General features: G+C 43.2%; 1 protein-coding gene across 2 annotated transcripts in view; it reads left to right on the plus strand.

Annotated features, from left to right (window-relative positions):
- The window catches only part of grk3 (G protein-coupled receptor kinase 3), a 408,882-nt gene that overhangs the window by 259,824 nt on the left and 130,980 nt on the right, over nt 1-18,078 (plus strand). For both annotated transcript variants that reach the window (XM_038778587.1, XM_038778674.1), the window contains exons 7-9: nt 286-337; nt 11,221-11,312; nt 16,585-16,684. In XM_038778587.1, coding sequence (XP_038634515.1) covers nt 286-337; nt 11,221-11,312; nt 16,585-16,684 — 244 coding nt within the window. The remainder of the gene's footprint in view (nt 1-285; nt 338-11,220; nt 11,313-16,584; nt 16,685-18,078) is intronic.

Below are 18,078 nucleotides of genomic sequence, written 5' to 3' on the forward strand. Positions count from 1 at the left end.
GAAGAAAAGTATTGAGCTTGGTGAGAATGCCCTCCATGGGTGCCATTCACTGTGTAGTTCATACATGAAGAATGTTGTTTCTGACAAATAAACAGAGAAGTTTGATACTCATGTGGAATTGTTCTCTAGCAAGTGTCAGTGTCCATAAGAGAAGGGGATAAAATTGAAATCATCTTTGATCTGAGCTGCAACAGTCCTTTATAGTTTTGTTGCCTCCACATCTCAAGTTCAACAGCTGTGATCCAGGGACTTCACCCCAGTTCTCATTTTTGATTTCTTTTGCAGTGACAGGTTCACTAGGTTCTGCCAGTGGAAGAATGTAGAACTAAACATCCATGTGAGTACACTGTTTACTTTTGATCCATTTGTAGTATCATTAAAATGTGGTGTGCAAGTTGTTTCATAGGGTTCATTACCTGCAACTCTGAGGGTTTGACTTGTGAATTAGTGGCAGTGATACCTTGCTGTCCAGTATAAAATCTAGGGATATACAGTTTTGTGCTGTCCATCCTTCAGACAACATGCTAAACCAAGTCTTCATCTGATTGTTAATTTGGATATTAAAGACTTCCTGACACCATGAGAAGAGCAGGGAGTCCCGATCAGAATTCCTCCTGAAGCAGCACTATCAAGAACAGATTAAAAGATTATTTATCTAATTTCCTCTTGCAGGATCCTATTGTGCATAAAATGGTTGATATGTTTGTATTTATATCATCAGTGACTATACATCAAAGTAATTCATTATATGTATTGGATTTGTTAGAAGAGTAAAAGGTAAAACATAAAATCCTGAGGGGTCTTGACAGGGCGGATGTGGAGAGGATGTTTCCTATTGTGGGGCAGAATCTAGAACTAAAGGTCACTGCTTAAAAATAAGGGATCCCTGAGCGGGTGGAGGCTGCTTCATGCAGGGGCACCAGCTTGGCAGCCCTGGTCACGGCTCCTCTGCCGCTCCCGCCGGCCAGGTACTCCACCAGCCCTATAGTAATGGCACCCATCTGGGAATTTGGGGCCAATGGAGGAAGCATGCGGGGAAGTGGGAGCGTCGGTCTGGTCCCCAATATGTGACAACCACCAATTTGTCCTGGGGAAGATGGATGGCGGGTTTCGAATGTGGCGGAGGACGGGGGTGGGAAGGATGGCCGACTTGTTCCTGGAAGGGAGCTTCGCGAACATGAGGGCACTGGAGGAGAAGTTCGGGCTGGCGAGGGGAATGATTTTCGGTACTTGCAGGTGCGGGATTTCGTACGTAGACAGGTCCCGTCCTTTCCACGCCTTTCACCAAGGGGGATCCAGGACAGGGTAATTTCCAGGGGTGAGGTAGGAGAGTGGAGAGTCTCGGATATTTATAAGGACTTTATGGGAGCAGAGGACACGGGGACCGAGGAACTGAAACTCAAGTAGGAGGAGGAGCTTGGTGGGGAGTTGGAGGGAGGCATATGCGCAGACGCTCTGAGGAGGGTAAATGCAACCGCAACATGTGCCAGGCTCGGCCTGATTCAGTTCAAGGTAGTTCACCGGGCCCACGTGACGGTGGCCCGGATGAGCAAATTCTTTGGGCTGGAGGACAAGTGTGCTAGATGTGGGGAAGGACTAGCGAACCATGTCCACATGTTCTGGGCGTGTCCAAAATTCAGGGGATACTGGCAGGGATTTGCGGACGTCATATCCCGGGTACTGAAAACAAGGGTGGCGATGAGTTCAGAGGTGGCGATTTTTGGGGTGTCGGAGGACCCAGGAGTCCAGGAGGGGATAGAGGCCGACGTTGTGGCCTTTGCTTCCCTGATAGCCCGGCAACAAATACTATTGGCCTGGAGGGACTCAAAGCCCCCAAAGACCGAAGTATGGCTGTCGGACATGGCAAGCTTTCTCGGCTTAGAAAAAAATCAAGTTCGCCTTGCGAGGATCACTATCGGGGTTCGCCCGGAGGTGGCAACCATTCATCGACTTCTTCGCGGGGAACTAATCGTCAGCGTGAAGGGGGGGGGTAGAATAGTATACAGTAGGGGGGAAGAATAGGCGGGTCTATTTGCGAGAGAGGAACTGTTATTTGCACTATGGTTTTTGTAATTGGTATTTGCACACTAATGTATATTGTTACTGTTTACAGTGTCAAAAAATACCTCAATAAAATTGTCTGTTTTTAAAAAAAAAAGGATCCCCCATTTAAAACAGATGAGGAAATGTTTTTTTCTCTGAGGGCCATGGGTCTTTAGTACTCATCCTCAAAAGGCGAGGAGGCAGAATTTTTGAATATTTTAAAGCAGAGGTAGATAGATTCTTGATAAGCAAGGGGATGAAAGGTTATCAAGGGTTGGCAGGAATGTGGAGTTGAAGTTAAAATCAAATCACCAGGATCTTATTGAATGGTCGAGCAGATTCGAAGGGCTAAGTGACCTACTTCTGCTCCTAATTTGTATGTTCCTGCTTGGCATAATAGATACCAGGAACTCCTAGCAGCAAAACTCCCCATAAAATGTGAGATCATGTCTGTGTCTGATGAATATTGTGGCGTCTTCTAAGTGTTTATTAAGACTTTTAGCCTACACAACACACTGCACTGACATTTTAACCTCTAGCAGATGAACCTTTACTACATCCCACTTAATGGATGCCATGTAATAATGCTCATTCCAGACTCAGAGGGTGACTTTACAGATTTTTGTTTCATAATTACTGGACTTGTATGCCATTGATTAGCCCAAAGGGACCCTTTAAACCATAAATAAAGACAGCTTTATCCAATTGAAAAATAATTTTGGATAATTTCTGTGTAATTGCCCAGCCTTGCAGGTGAATGAAATCCACTGATCCCGTTTCATCTCCCTAATGATCCTCTTAGCCTAACAAAACATTGAATCATAATCTACTTTCACAGTAGCTCTTGAATGCTGAGAAGAGCTTTCAATTTTATTTAGAGCCTTTTTCCATTCACCTAACAGCTCCAGTTCCTTTCACGATACACATCCAAAGACTGCCTTCAGCTTGTTTATGATTTTTGATGCAGAGATTGGATGGTCAATGGTCACGTGATATGCCTATCAGTTCATACCCTTGGCAGCCACATAAGCCTGGTCCTAGGTTTATGTGGCCTAATAGTTCAAGATGAAGACCCAACACCACCTGCTCAAGTGTAACTTGGGGTGAGCAATAAAATTCTCTTTGTTGCTCGGCACTGTCACTTGTAGCTTGGTACTGTCACTTGTACCACAGCATTCAAATTTGATGGCATGACAGCTAAGAGCTCTTGATAAAGAAATAGTCAATACTTTCCTGGCAACATTTGACAATAAAGAACATGTCAAGCCTTTCACAAGTATGTGGTCAATTGTTGTGTCATTTTGAGGCCTATTTTGATTATGTGTACTTGGTGAATTTTGGAAATGAAGCAGGGAACACCACTTATAAAGGAATATGCATTGCCTTTGATGCTCAAGGTTGTGACATTTTCCAGTCACTTATCTGGAGAAAGAGCAGCCAGGAAATAATTCTAGAAAATCATTAGAATTGTACCTGTAATGTTGCAGAACCTTGATGCTCAGCAAACACAGCTATATGCATGGATCTCGCAAGCCAATTATTATTCAAGCATAGTTGATCCACCTCAAAATCAACTGCAAGGAGGTCATGCTAATTTTTTCTTTTGAGAGGAATACATGTACTTCCACGATGGAATGATTGGTGAAGTACATCAAGTTTGATGGCGATATAGTGCTGAGATGAGCAAAAGGACAATCTTTAATCACAGCTAACAGCCAGTTTAGCACACACGTTTTCATCCCTCCCTTACCCACATCGTAACAGTGACCTCCCTTGACATCAAGCCTGCATTTATGGAGCCCGAGAAAACTGAAGTCAATGGGAAGCAGGGAGAAATCCCTCCACTGGTTGGAGTCATACCTAACACAAAGGAAGGTGGTTGTGTTATTTTTTAATTCATTCATGGGATGTGGGCATCGCAGGCGGGGCCAGCATTTATTGCCTTTCCCTAATTGCCCTTGTGGGGGCAGCTAAGATCTGGAATCACATGTAGGCCAGACCAGGTAAAGAAAGCAGCTTTCCTTCCCGAAAGGACATTTGTGAACCAGATGGACTTTTACGACAATCGACAATGGCTTCATGGTCACCATTAAACTTTTAATTCCAGATTTATTTTTACTGAATTCTAATTTTGTGGCAGGATTTGAACCTGAACCCCAGAACATTATTCTGGGTTTCTGGTTTATTAATCCAGTGACAATACCACTGTGCCAGTTGGAGGTCAATCATTTCAGCACCAGAAAATCGCTGCAAGAGTTTCTCAGGGTAGTGTCCCGGATGTGATAGGACAGCTGCTGGTAAATGCTGAGCTGGTCAAATACCAGAGGGAAATTTGAAACGAATGCCAGCATGTTTGTTTTTATAATTTCTATTGTACGAAGAGAGGTTCTGATGTCCGGAAAATAATGGACGCGATTCTCCGCTGCCCACGCCGGTTGGGAGAATAGCGGGAGGGCCTCCCGACATTTTTCACGCCCTCCCGCTATTCCCCCTCCCCCCTCGCCTGACCCACGTCACAAATCGCCGCTCGCCGTTTTTTACAGCGAGCGGCGATTCTCCGCGGCCGATGGGCTGAGTGGCTGGGCCTTTACGCCCGTTTTTTCACGGCAGCAAACAAACCTGCTTGCTGCCGTCGTAAAAACGGGCGCTGGATGCCCATTTGGGGCATCCAGAGGCCTGTTTGGGACGGGAGCACCACCGTTGTGCTCGGGAGGGTATAGGCCCGCGATCGGTGCCCACCGATCGTCGGGCCTGCGTCCAAAAGGGATGCACTATTTCCCCTCCGCCGCCCGACAAGATCAAGCCGCCACATCTTGTCGGGCGGCGGTGGAGAATGGCGTGATGACGTCACCCGCGCATGCGCAGGTTGGTGCCGGCCGCGCGTCATCTTGGCGCGCGGCCTTAACGACGGTGATTCCCGGGGTCCCGCTCCTAGCCCCGATTGGGGGGGGGGGGATAATCGGGTCCCGGGAACGGGCGTGAAGGCTGCCGTGAAACACGGCCAGTTTCACGGCAGCCTTTACAACTCTCCGCATTTGCGGAGAATCTCACCTGATGTCCCCGACTACTTGTGATGATTTTATGGGAAAGTAAATGTTTATTAAAAAAGAAAGGCAAAAGAAATAGAATTACACTTAAAAACAGCGGTAGATTCACACGGTAACAACATTTTAAAATAGTTCCAGACAACCTTCATTTAACTACCTTCAGAGCTAACCTTCCCCTTATCTTCTTGTAGATTTTAAAATCTAAAAAAAACCTAGTAACTTCTACCACACAGGACCTTTAATTCCTCTTGGTGTGTCCTCTGAGTTTAACAGCTGTTTGTTGTACAGGCCTGGCTTTGTTCACGCTGCTGAATTGCTGGCTGTTGCTGCTGTCTGCTGAGACCTATGCCCCACATAGGTTTCCTGATCTCCGTAAATACATTCTGTTTTTCATCTATCCACTGTCTCACCCAGTCTCTTTAGAAATGCAGTTTTTCAGAACGAATTAAATTCATTTCTTTGCTTTACCTTTTAAGATTTAAAAGAAAAGTAAACTCACCCTATCCTTAATTTACCTACTGCCATCTTTCTTTTAAAAACTTCATATATTCTCCTTTGAACCACAACAAGCCATTTAAATTACCTGTTTGAAGTCCTTTTATGCTGATTACCATATCAAACTTATTGTCAATTTAGATTCTCACAATCACCCTGACTGTTGCTTCAATCACCACTCACCTCACACATCCTCAACAAGAATATTCTCAAAAGACAAATATTACAGTTCCTTGGGTTTTCCTGGCATAGATCCAACCATCTTCAGTTGCTTCCTCAATTAATTTCCCCTCATCATAAAGTCAGAAGTGGGAATGTTTGTGGATGATTGCACAATATTCAGCAGCATTTATGAGTCATCAGAAACTGATGTATGTGTCCATATGCAGCAAAACTTGGACAATATTCAAGCTTGGCTAATAATTTGTGCCACACAAGTGCCAAGCAATGACTATTTCCAACAAGAGTGGATCTAGCTGTCTGCCATTGACATTCAATGGCATTACCATTGCTGAATTCCACGCTATCAACATTCTGAGGGTTACCATTGACCAACACTGAACTGGACTAGACATATAAATACTGTGGCTACAAGAGCAGGTCAGAGGCTGGCAATTCTGTAGTGAATAAATCATCTCCTGACCCCCCCAAAGCCTCGCCACCATCTACAAGGCACAAGTCAAGAGTGTGATGTAATACACTCCAGTTGCCTGGATGAATGCGGCTCCAACAACACTAGGAGCTCGACATCATCCTGGACAAAGTAGTCTGCTTAATTGGCACCCAATCCACCATCTTCAACATTCACTCCCTCCACCACTGATGAACAGTGGCTGCAGTGTGTACCATTTACGAGATGCACTCCAATAGGTCACCAAGACTGCTTTGATGGCACCTTCCAAACCTGCGACCTCAACCACCTAAAAGGACAAGAGCTGCAGATATATGGGCACACCACCACTTTCAGGTTCTCCTCCAAACCACACACCATCCTAACGTAGAAATATATCACCGTTCTTTCACTGTCATCAGGTTAAAATCCTAGAATGCCCGTCCTAACAACACTTCCTGATTGTAAGGTTCACATTCAAAATCATGAGGATCTGGGCAATGTAGATGGGGATAAACTGTTCCCATTGGTGGAAGGATCAAGAACAAATTGGTACAGATTAAAGGTAATTGGCAAAAGAAGCAACGGAGACATGAGAAGGAACCTTTTGACGCAATGAGTGTACAGAATCTGAAATGCACTGCCTGATGCTGTGATGCAGGCAGGTTCAATGAAGACATTCAAGGGAAAATTGAATGAGTATTTAAAAAGGAAAAGTGTGCAGGTTTATGGGGCGATGGCAGGGGAATAGCGGTAAGTGAATTGTTCATTCGGAGAGTCAGCACAGAAATGGCAGACCGAATGGCAACCGTTAACACTTCTATGAATTATGTGGAATTGCCTTTTCTGGAAAAAGATTTGACAACTCATCTGTCGTGCAGAAACAGGATTTTAGGTCTGCTCATTTGAAAACATTCTCGAATTGTTTGTCAATGGGCTGCTCGAACCTTCTCGAATTATTGTGTTTGTCAATGGGCTGCTCCGAGCTTGTTAATTAGCCCTTTTTTCCCAGGAATGGAATGTACCTTTGCCAAGTAGAGCTGCTTTGAATTATTTTATTCCTGGAGTAGAGATCTGACCATTTTAGTGAGCACTTTGCAATACGGCCCAAGCACTTGTAGCTCAATCATTGATGTACTGCATATTTGATTCCACAGTACAATTAGACGGTTCCAAGGATATCATGGAATAGGAGCCCAATACTTGTGACTTCCCAAGGCATATCAAGACCACAGTGCTACAAACTACCCAGTTCTGGCTACCCAGAACTCCAGTGGAGATAAATCTTGGCTCATTCAATGGATTGTCACCTCTAACAATGCCAGCACTTCTTTAGTACCATAAAGCTTTAGCCCAAATTACATGTCCAATTCATCGGGCTTGAAAATACATCCCTCTGACACAAGAGGTACAAGTTACGTTAACTGTGTAAATTTGACATTTAAGCACATGTTACACTGGTGTTGTAGAGTATGGATATTTACATGAACATCTTGGGTTTGGTCACTAAATCACTCTATTATCCCATATATTCCATATACCTAAACATATAAATACAAACAAAAGAACAAAGAAAATTACAGCACAGGAACAGGCCCTTCGGCCCTCCCAGACTGCGCCGATCAAGATCCTTTATCTAAACCTGTTGCCTATTTTCCAAGGTCTACTTCTCTCTGTTCCCCACCCGTTCATATATCTGTCCAGATGCATCTTAAATGATGCTATCGTGCCCACCTCTACCACCTCCGCTGGCAAAGCATTCCAGGCACCCACCACCCTCTGCGTAAAAAACTTTCCACGCACATCTCCCTTAAACTTTCCCCCTCTCACCTTGAAATCGTGACCCCTTGTAATTGGCACCCCCACTCTTGGAAAAAGCTTGTTGCTATCCACCCTGTCCATACCTCTCATAATTTTGTAGACCTCAATTAGGTCTCCCCTCAACCTCTGTCTTTCCAATGAAAACAATCCTAATCTACTCAACCTTTCTTAATAGCTAGCAGCCTCCATACCAGGCAACATCCTGGTGAACCTCCTCTGCACCCTCTCTAAAGCATCCACATCCTTCTGGTAATGTGGCGACCAGAACTGCACGCAGTATTCCAAATGTGGCCTAACCAAAGTCCGATACAACTGTAACATGACCTGCTGACTCTTGTACTCAGTACCCCGTCCGATGAAGGCAAGCATGCTGTATACCTTCTTGACCACTCTATCGATCTGCGTTGCCACCCTCAGGGTCCAATGGACCTGAACTCCCAGATCTCTCTGTACATCAATTTTCCCCAGGACTCTTCCTTTGACCATATAGTCTGCTCTTGAGTTAGATCTTCCAAAATGCATCACCTCGCATTTGCCTGGATTGAACTCCATCTGCCATTTCTCTGCCCAACTCTCCAATCTATCGATATTTTGCTGTATTCTCTGACAGTCCGCCTCGCTATCTGCAAGTCCACCAATCTTAGTATCATCTGCAAATTTGCTCATCAGACTACTTAACCTTCGTCCAGATCATTTATGTATATCACAAACAACAGTGGTCCGAGCACGGATCCCTGTGGAACACCACTAGTCACCTTTCTCCATTTTGAGACATTCCCTTCCACCACTACTCTCTGTCTCCTGTTGCCCAACCAGTTCTTTATCCATCTAGCTAGTACACCCTGAACCCCATACGACTTCACTTTTGCCATCAACCTGCCATGGAAACTTTATCAAATGCTTTACTGAAGTCCATGTATATAACATCTACAGCCCTTCCCTCATCAATTAACTTTGTCACTTCCTCAAAGAATTCTATTAGGTTTGTAAGACATGACCTTCCCTGCACAAAACCATGCTGCCTATCACTGATAAGTCTATTTTCTTCCAAATGTGAATAGATCCTATCCCTCAGTATCTTCTCCAACAGTTTGCCTACCACTGACGTCAAGCTCACAGGTCTCTAACTCCCTGGATTATCCCTGCTACCCTTCTTAAACAAAGGGACAACATTAGCAATTCTCCAGTCCTCCGGGACCTCACCCGTGCTCAAGGATACTGCAAAGATATCTGTTAAGGCCCCAACTATTTCGTCCCTCGCTTCCCTCAGTAATCTGGGATAGATCCCATCTGGTCCTGGGGACATGTCCACCTTAATGCCATGGGACAAGTTTCTTTATACCATGTAGTTTATGAACCTCTCATTATTAACTCCATAAATAATTTCCTCTAACATTGATCTCAGTATTATATTCGAACAGAATACATATTGCTTATCACTGTTATCACCAAAAAATAAACAGTATAAAGGATTCACTCTATAATAACATCCTTCAGTTATTCTGTGATATGTGGACTTTATGCTTCTCTCATGAACAAAATAACATATTTTCTATGATGTATTTTACTTTTTTTTTTCTTCTTTTTAATGAATTTAGAGTATCCAATTAATTTTTTCCAATTAAGGGGCAATTTATCGTGGCCAATCCACCTAGCCTGCACTTTTGTGGGTTGTGGGGGCGAAACCCACGCAGACACGGTGATGTATTTTACTTAACCGCACACACAAGCACAGAGGTTTAGCAGCATGTTATAACCTAAATATTACAATCTGAAAACTTCACAAGTATTTGCTTCAAGTAATTGCAATAGCAAGTAATTGTATGAGTAGGGACCAATTTCATCCAGTTGACATCGGATTGTAACTGAGTTAAACCTCAGTAATCTACTGATTCACTTCACTTTCCCTAAGCTCCCTGATTTGCACCCATATTTTCATGGGCAGCTAAGGTGCTCACCTGTATCCTGAAATTGTGTAAAATGGGATCCAATTATATAAGACTTCAGTAACAGGTTAACAGTCTATTGGGAAGTGAATTCATCAGGGGAACTCTGATCATATAATCTGTCAGAATAAGGTTTAATAACTGCTAAATATTAATCCTGTGAGGCCAAAAGAAGCAAGAATCTCTTCCTCGTTCTTCAGGATTAGGGGGGCGGGGTGCTGCTGCTGCTGTACCAGCCCAGAGCTGGTAAGCTGTTTCAAAATGCCTGTTTTAGATGTGAAGTTCGCTGAAAAGTGGTCCTTGAAGTTGACTAAATTGCTCTTCGCAGCTGACGGGCAATCGACCTGTGCATTCCCTCACCTAGTTGCCTTCAAATTAAAAGAACTCTATCATGCGATCCAGATGAATCGAAATCCATGAATCCACCTCCATGGGACAAGTAAATAAAATGCTAACGTAACAAAGTTAGGACCAAGTAAATTCAGAAATTTTTTTGTTGCATTGTTTTAATTACCTATGCCTATCTCAACCTATGGGAGGGAATCAGATTAGATATACCCACCTAACCCACAGTCTGATTTTAGTCACATTAAGGCAGGTTTTCTGGTTTGGCAGTAAATCTAATCCCATTGAGCCACAGATGTAGTTATAATATTTGCACTTATTGAAGCATGCAAGAAGTGGAAGTGTATTCAAGTAATGCTATAATTGGACAGTGGTCAGAGCTTGGTCTTACTACCGAGGTATCTGAAGAAAATTGGTAAGAATCACAATTGGTCTGAATAAACAATTAATTTTTTGCCGTTCAAAATTGTATACAGGGAGCTGATATATTTCGTCATATGCTGATATAAAACACTTATTGAATAATGTAAGGTTTCTGCTTTCCACATTATCACTGCATGTCTTGCTTGAAATAACAGTTTTTATTCTACATTCTGTCCTGCAGTAATACTTTCTATCCCTTGACATTTCTTTGAAGTAATATATAGGAAGTAATATCCTGTCTTGCATTACTTCCTTTTTTGCATTCGCCATGTAGTAACAGCCACTGTCTTGGATTATATCTTGCAGTTATACCCTCTCTGAGAGAATAAGAACAAGGTCACTTAAAAAAGAGTCTGAATGCTGAAATGCAAAATATTTACAGCACACTTTCTCAACATGTTTGTTGCTGGGATTGCTCCTATTTAATGGCCTGCCAGTGTGTATGTGCCAGTCAGTGCACAGGAGTAATGGTATTTCATTTACTTTGCAGCTAACGATGAATGACTTCAGTGTACATCGAATAATCGGAAGGGGAGGATTCGGTGAAGTATATGGATGCAGGAAAGCTGATACTGGAAAAATGTAATTTTATTCCTGGTTTCGCCATTTAACTCCACAAGTTTTGGTATCACTTCAATACAATTCACTTCAGTACAGACATATAGGATAGCACACTAATTGTAACATGTTATGTGAAGGATAATAAGGGGACTATAGTGTGTGACTGCATGAAATCTAGGCTGAAGTTTTTACATACAGATTAACACATGAGCTGGCTTGCATTAAATACAGGAGGGGCTGGTTTAGCACAAGGCTAAATCGCTGGCTTTGAAAGCAGACCAAGGCAGGCCAGAAGCACGGTTCAATTACTGTACCAGCTTCCCCGAACAGGGCTTTTCACAGTAACTTCATTTGAAGCCTACTTGTGACAATACGGATTTTCATTTTCATTTTTCATTTTCAGGATAATACACAGGCGGAAGTGTGTTGCGTAAAAGGTAGTGTAGGGACCAGAGCCTAGAGTGTCACTTATAGAATAATATATAGCTTAGAACAAACTGTGAAGCTGTCGCATAGAAGCCTTGAAACATTTTTTCTCTCTCCAAGTAGCTTTTGCTGATTCCCAACTGAGGAGTCAAAAAATAATTTGCTCACAGATCTGGCACACCCATGTGCCTACCACTGTTTAACCATCTGCCTCAGTGTGAACAAAAGCATAGATGGTGCCATGGTTACAATTTTAGAATTGTGTTCCTTGCTGCTCTTCCACCCCCACATTGATTCAGCTTTTCGCATTTGACAACTCAGCTGAGATTGAGAACCAGCAATGTTTGAACATCTATGAGTGAGAATTTTATGTAGTTACATAAGAAGCTGAAGCTATCAATAAACAACCAATGCTGTCAGATGATAAACTTTAATTTTGTGGTTTAGGATGTGGACTGAACATTTGTTTCAAGTTATAGGCTTGTAATTTATATGCAGGTAGGGCAGCACGATGGCACAGTGGTTAGCACTTCTGCCTCACGGCGCTGAGGACCCAGGTTCGATCCCTGCTCTGGGTCACTGTGTGGAGTTTGCACATTCTCCCCATGTTTACGTGGGTTTCGCCCCCACAACACAAAAAAGATGTGCGGTAGGTGGATTGGCCACACTAAATTGCCCCTTAATTGGGGAAAAGAATTAATATCCTAAATTTAAAAAAAAAATTATATGCAGGTAGCTATCTAAGGGAAAAATGGAATCTAGAACACCTAAGTATATTGCCACATTTTGCCTAATTGTAGATCCTTTCTCCAGCAAAAAATGGTACCAGATTGAGCCCTACTCAATAGATTCTGTCAGGTGAACCAAAAATTGTTTTGTAAGAGACCTCTGTGCCTCTTTTTATGATGGCACACTTGTTTCCTCGCTAACTTCCTGATTGCAGTCAGTGCTGTAGTGCTGATAGAGCACACCGGAGCACCACTGCGACATCTCCTCTTCTAACCAGTCATAACCCAGACTCCCCCTGGACAATCCTGGCTCCCTGACTCACACGCCTTGCGGAAACTTGGCATTGCTGCCATGGAAGCACATTTCCTGGCAGGCTGTGGCTGCTCTCAGCCCATTTGCACATGCTCTCGGCGGCACATGGGCAAAAGACTGTCTTTTGTCATTCCTTGGGGTGGGGAACGGCTCTTTTGCGTGCACAATAGTAAAGGGCTCAAAACCCCACGCAAGGTCACGTAATCTGAGCAGGAGCGCAATTACAGAGTAACTGGCCCACAGAGCAGGACACAGCAAGAGAGACAGAAGAAAGGTTCCAGAGCATCCAGAAGTAGTGCTAACGTTAAAGAAAGCTCCAAGTTAAAGAGAGAACTGCAAAGGGAGAAACTAAGTGAGCTTGAAAAAAGCTATGAACATCTGAGGATGGTGTCTCCTTCCTGCCTTTGGAGCCCAAGATCTGAAAGTGTGCTTGAAAAGTGAAGCTTGAGTGTACATAAAGATCCAGAGTAATTGAAGAACTGTAAAATCATGTTGCTCCTGGATAATTGTTAAGCACATTCCCGTACCTAACTCTTGCTGAAGGACACTATTTTTGCTGTTTACTCTTCCCCAGTCAAAGTAATGTCATTAATTCAGCTGATGGAGCACGGCAATTTTCAGGTCATGAAATGTAAATTCTAAAAACAGTGCTGCTGAAGATGGCATAATTTATTCGGCAGCCAAAGTGCCCATAGATGATATCATTAAGATGTGTGACCGGGGGGCAGCACGGTGGCACAGTGGTTAGCATTGTTGCCTATGGCGCTGAGGACCCGGGTTCGAATCCCGGCCCTGGGTCACTGCCTGTGTGGAGTTTGCACATTCTCCCCGTGCCTGTGTGGGTTTTGCCCCCACAACTCAAAAGATGTGCAGGCTAGGTAGATTGGCCACGCTAAATTGCCCCTTAATTGGAAAAAATAATTGGGTACTCTAAATTTTAAAAAAGAAAAAAATTTGTGTGACCAGTTGGCAGTAATGTGCATTTGTAAGTGAGCTAGAAATAATGTCAATCTATAAAATAAAATGCAAATTTATGAAACTAAAAACAATGTTGATGAGGCAGATGAAGCTGGAAGATCTATTCAATTATATCTCCCAGCAGAGTACATTGACTCTCTGAACCATCTCCTACAAGCAGAATTGAAGTTGGTGCCGTGGGTGGGAGCCTAATATAGATATCCTGCATTCAGTGATACATCTTACTTTTCTAGCCATTTTATTAACTTTATAAGAATAATCTTCATAAGTGCAATGAAGGTACTGTGAAAATCCCCTAGTCGCCACACTCTGGTGCCTGTTTGGGTACACTGAGGGAGAATTGGGAATATCCAATTCACCTAACAATCACATATTTCAGGACTTGTGGGAGGAAACCGGAGTACCCAGAGGAAACCCACGCAGACACGGAAGAACGTGCAGACTCCGCACAGACAGCGACCCAAGCCCGGATTTGAACCCAGGTCTCTGGGGCTGTGAAACAGCAAGCTATAGCCAGTCTAGGCTTATTGTAATGTCAGTAGGCCTACTCTGATATGCGAAAACCAAATTTATCTGAAATCCGAAACACAGTTAACTGCAAGGATCTCTGATAACAAATACTTGACCTGTAAAATGCTGCACAATGGAATTCTAGCAATGCTGAAGACTAATAATTTAAAATGCCACAAGGTTCAAAATAAAATACCTATCGATAATAATATTTTTCACTTAAAAAGCACAGGTTTTTGATTTTTGGGAGATCAAATGATTAACATAAAGGAAAACAATGTAATATCGGATTTAGAAATGACATGGTCAACACATGTTCTTAGAGCCCTGCACCTCAAAATTTCCCACATCACTGAAATGCTCAAATGTATAATAAAGAGTGTAATTGTGGGAGAATAACTTGGAGAGATGGCAGGGAAGAGAAAATTGAAAACCAATTGCAGACAAAAGAACATTCCTCCTTTTGGTGCCCAGAAATTTTAACTAACTGTGCTATTGGGGACACCTGTCCCATGGACCATCTTGTGTTTTTAGTTTGGAAGGTAACATGGAGGTTAGAAACCCTGGATCATCTTGTCTTTCTGGCTGAGGAATGGGGTTTTGCCTGTGAGGAGTCTGAGCTACCAAGCAAAGAAAGGTCACAAGGCCCCATGTTGGTTAAAGATAGACTGGTTTCTAAATCTTCTGCCTGCCTTGAAAATCTTACTCATAAGTTCTTGTTGCCTAATTATGGGGCAAAAGTATCACAAGATCATGAAATCAAGGTCCATGATTTTCCAAACTGTAACATGTTTACCCATATGGCTCATGATACAAAAACTGAATTAGACACCGCTATTTTTTAACCATCAACTTTGGTGCAGTTAAATTGGATGATTTTTCCTGACAGAACATGAGTTTAAACAGTAACCTGCCACTCAATTAAAGATGGTTAAATCAAGAAGAGAACATGTCTCGGGGCAGCAGGGTAGCATGGTGGTTAGCATAAATGCTTCACAGCTCCAGGGTCCCAGGTTCGATTCCCGGCTGGGTCACTGTCTGTGTGGAGTCTGCACGTCCTCCCCCTGTGTGCGTGGGTTTCCTCCGGGTGCTCCGGTTTCCTCCCACAGTCCAAAGATGTGCGGGTTAGGTGGATTGGCCATGCTAAATTGCCCGTAGTGTCCTAATAAAAGTAAGGTTAAGGGAGGGTTGTTGGGTTACGGGTATAGGGTGGATGCGTGGGTTTGAGTGGGGTGATCATGGCTCGGCACAACATTGAGGGCCGAAGGGCCTGTTCTGTGCTGTACTGTTCTATGTTCTATGTTCTATTAGCCACACAGACATTTAGAACAATGTGAGATCTGGCTTTTAAAAAATAGATTATACCATTTTATAAGAATTGTAGATGTGTAATATTATTTTCTAACTAACTTATAAAGATCTGAAACATAAGTAAAGATGAGGGAGGCCGTTCAGTCGATCTAATTGATGCATGCATAAAAGCCTGTGATCCATTCAACAGCATCCAATTTCTTGAATGATTCCGGAGTTAGTACCCCCCCATCACCCTATGCAATATAGGTTTTAATCTCTCTGTGTGCTTCTGGCAATTATTGTGAGCTTGCCAATTACCATTTAAAAAAATCTATATTCTTTTGTTTTGCAGTTGTGGTTAAATTTGAAATAGTGCTCTGGATTACCTGTTATTTTAGTTAGTATCCTACGACATATCTTTATAATATTGTCTCTCACATACACACTTTGGAAGCTGAAGAGTCAAAGCTTTTTAGTTTGTAAGTTGCTGCTCTGAGACTGGCGATAAGTCTAGTCACATGCTTCTCTGCACTGTATCCATATCTCCAGTGTTTCCATTGTGCCTTGGTGGCTGAACCTGCAAACATTGTCAGTAGTGGAACCTGACCAAAACATTATACTGCTTCAGCATAACAGTCTCCCACCTTTGCGGTACTTAAAAAAACTCAAACGGCCTGCAATGAAGGGTTTACTCAGTCCTCACCTGTCATGGCTATGCGTGTCATCTTAAAGCCAACACAATCCCAAATAGACCGCATTTCCGACTCCTTCCCCCATCTCAAAGAGAAATCAACATCATTTTAATAATTTATTATTTTGTTCCAGGAGGATCATGTTTAGCTCATAGCCAAAAGTAATTTGCATTTCCATTGGATTTTCAGGTGTGGGTGCGAATAGTGAAGAAATTGACTGTGATCAAGTTTCTCACCTCATTTTGCTTTCATTCTGTACTTAGCTGCCGGTGCATATTTTCTTGGTGAATCATGCAGCTCCTAGTGTGGCAGTTTGTGTAATTATCCTCTGTTTTTTTGTTTACAATTTTTAGGTATGCCATGAAGTGTTTAGATAAAAAACGAATCAAGATGAAACAGGGAGAAACATTGGCCCTTAATGAACGAATCATGTTGTCACTGGTCAGCACTGGGGTGAGTTCAGATGCAAATTTGCATTGTTGTTTGTAGAAGATGGTGCATTGTTTTGAATTTGGCAAGTGAAAGTATTAGTAAGCTCATTGATGTAAATGATCACACCGGGTGGAGCCGGAAATCACGCCTTTGCCCTGCATCAATTACAGTAAGAAGTCTTACAACACCAGGTTAAAGTCCAACATGTTTGTTTCAAACACTAGCTTTCGGAGCACTGCTCCTTCCTCAGGTGAATGGAGCAGTGCTCCGAAAGCTAGTGTTTGAAACAAACATGTTGGACTTTAACCTGGTGTTGTAAGGCTTCTTACTTTACTCACCCCAGTCCAACGCCGGCATCTCCACATCACTGCGTCAATTACTGCTAGGGCGTCAATTACTGCTAGGCCCTCAATGTTTAGGCTGACGGATGGATGATAGTTATGGGAGGGAAGGCTGGAGAAAAACAAAGTTCGAACTTGGATGGGAAGTGGGGGGAGGGGGGGGGGGGGAGAAAGGGCACCCCCATCAGAAGGCCCCTTCTGAAGGGGGAGCCTCCCCTTAAGGCTGACCTATTGATCTCCTCGCCCTCCCCTTAAGGCCTGACCTATTGATCCCCTCGCCCTCCCCTTAAGGCCTGACCTATTGATCTCCTCGCCCTCCCCTTAAGGCCTGACCTATTGACCTCCTCACCCTCCCCTGGGACCCCTGTTATTTACCTGCGCTCTGGGTCCCGGGACTTTGTTCCAGGCAGCTTCCTGTAGTATATTTTCTGTCCACTGCAGCGTTGTGCCAGGGGGGACTGTCTAAGGTAGGACTTCCTCCCAAGTGAGGTAGAAATCCTGCCTCAATCAATGCCCATCAGAGCGTAATATGGCACCGGCTTCCCAGCGACTCAGATTCCAGCCTACATCTTATTCTGACCAAATTAGTGTCACCTGCCCAGAATACTTGGAATTGTTCAAATCTTGATGACTGGGTGCCAACATGAAGCAAAACACTCCCGCATTTGGCTCCACTACCACGTGATTATGTTCTACCAATCTCAGTTGTTAGTAAATCATTTACAGTGCTTTCATTCCTCCTCTTGCATCTGGTGTCAAGATCAAATAACAGTAGGCTAACAATATCACAATTTCCTGGTACTCTTATCCCTCGCTATTCTCAGTGCTAACTCACCCAGAACATTTTCTTTTGAATGAGAACCTGTCTTGTTTTCTCTAACATGTGTAACTGGAAAATGTCTGATATTGCAATGTGATGGTAAACATCAACACTACATTATGGAACAGAAGTTCAGATTGTGACCATATCAGCTGACCTAATAGAGGTTTTCTGTAGATTTTGATAGAGTAAAATGGTGTGTGGGACAATAACTGAAGGTCATGGATTCAAAATCACAGGAAAGAGATTCAAGA

This window comes from Scyliorhinus canicula, chromosome 1, assembly GCF_902713615.1.
Source record: "Scyliorhinus canicula chromosome 1, sScyCan1.1, whole genome shotgun sequence".
NCBI classification, from domain to species: domain Eukaryota; kingdom Metazoa; phylum Chordata; class Chondrichthyes; order Carcharhiniformes; family Scyliorhinidae; genus Scyliorhinus; species Scyliorhinus canicula.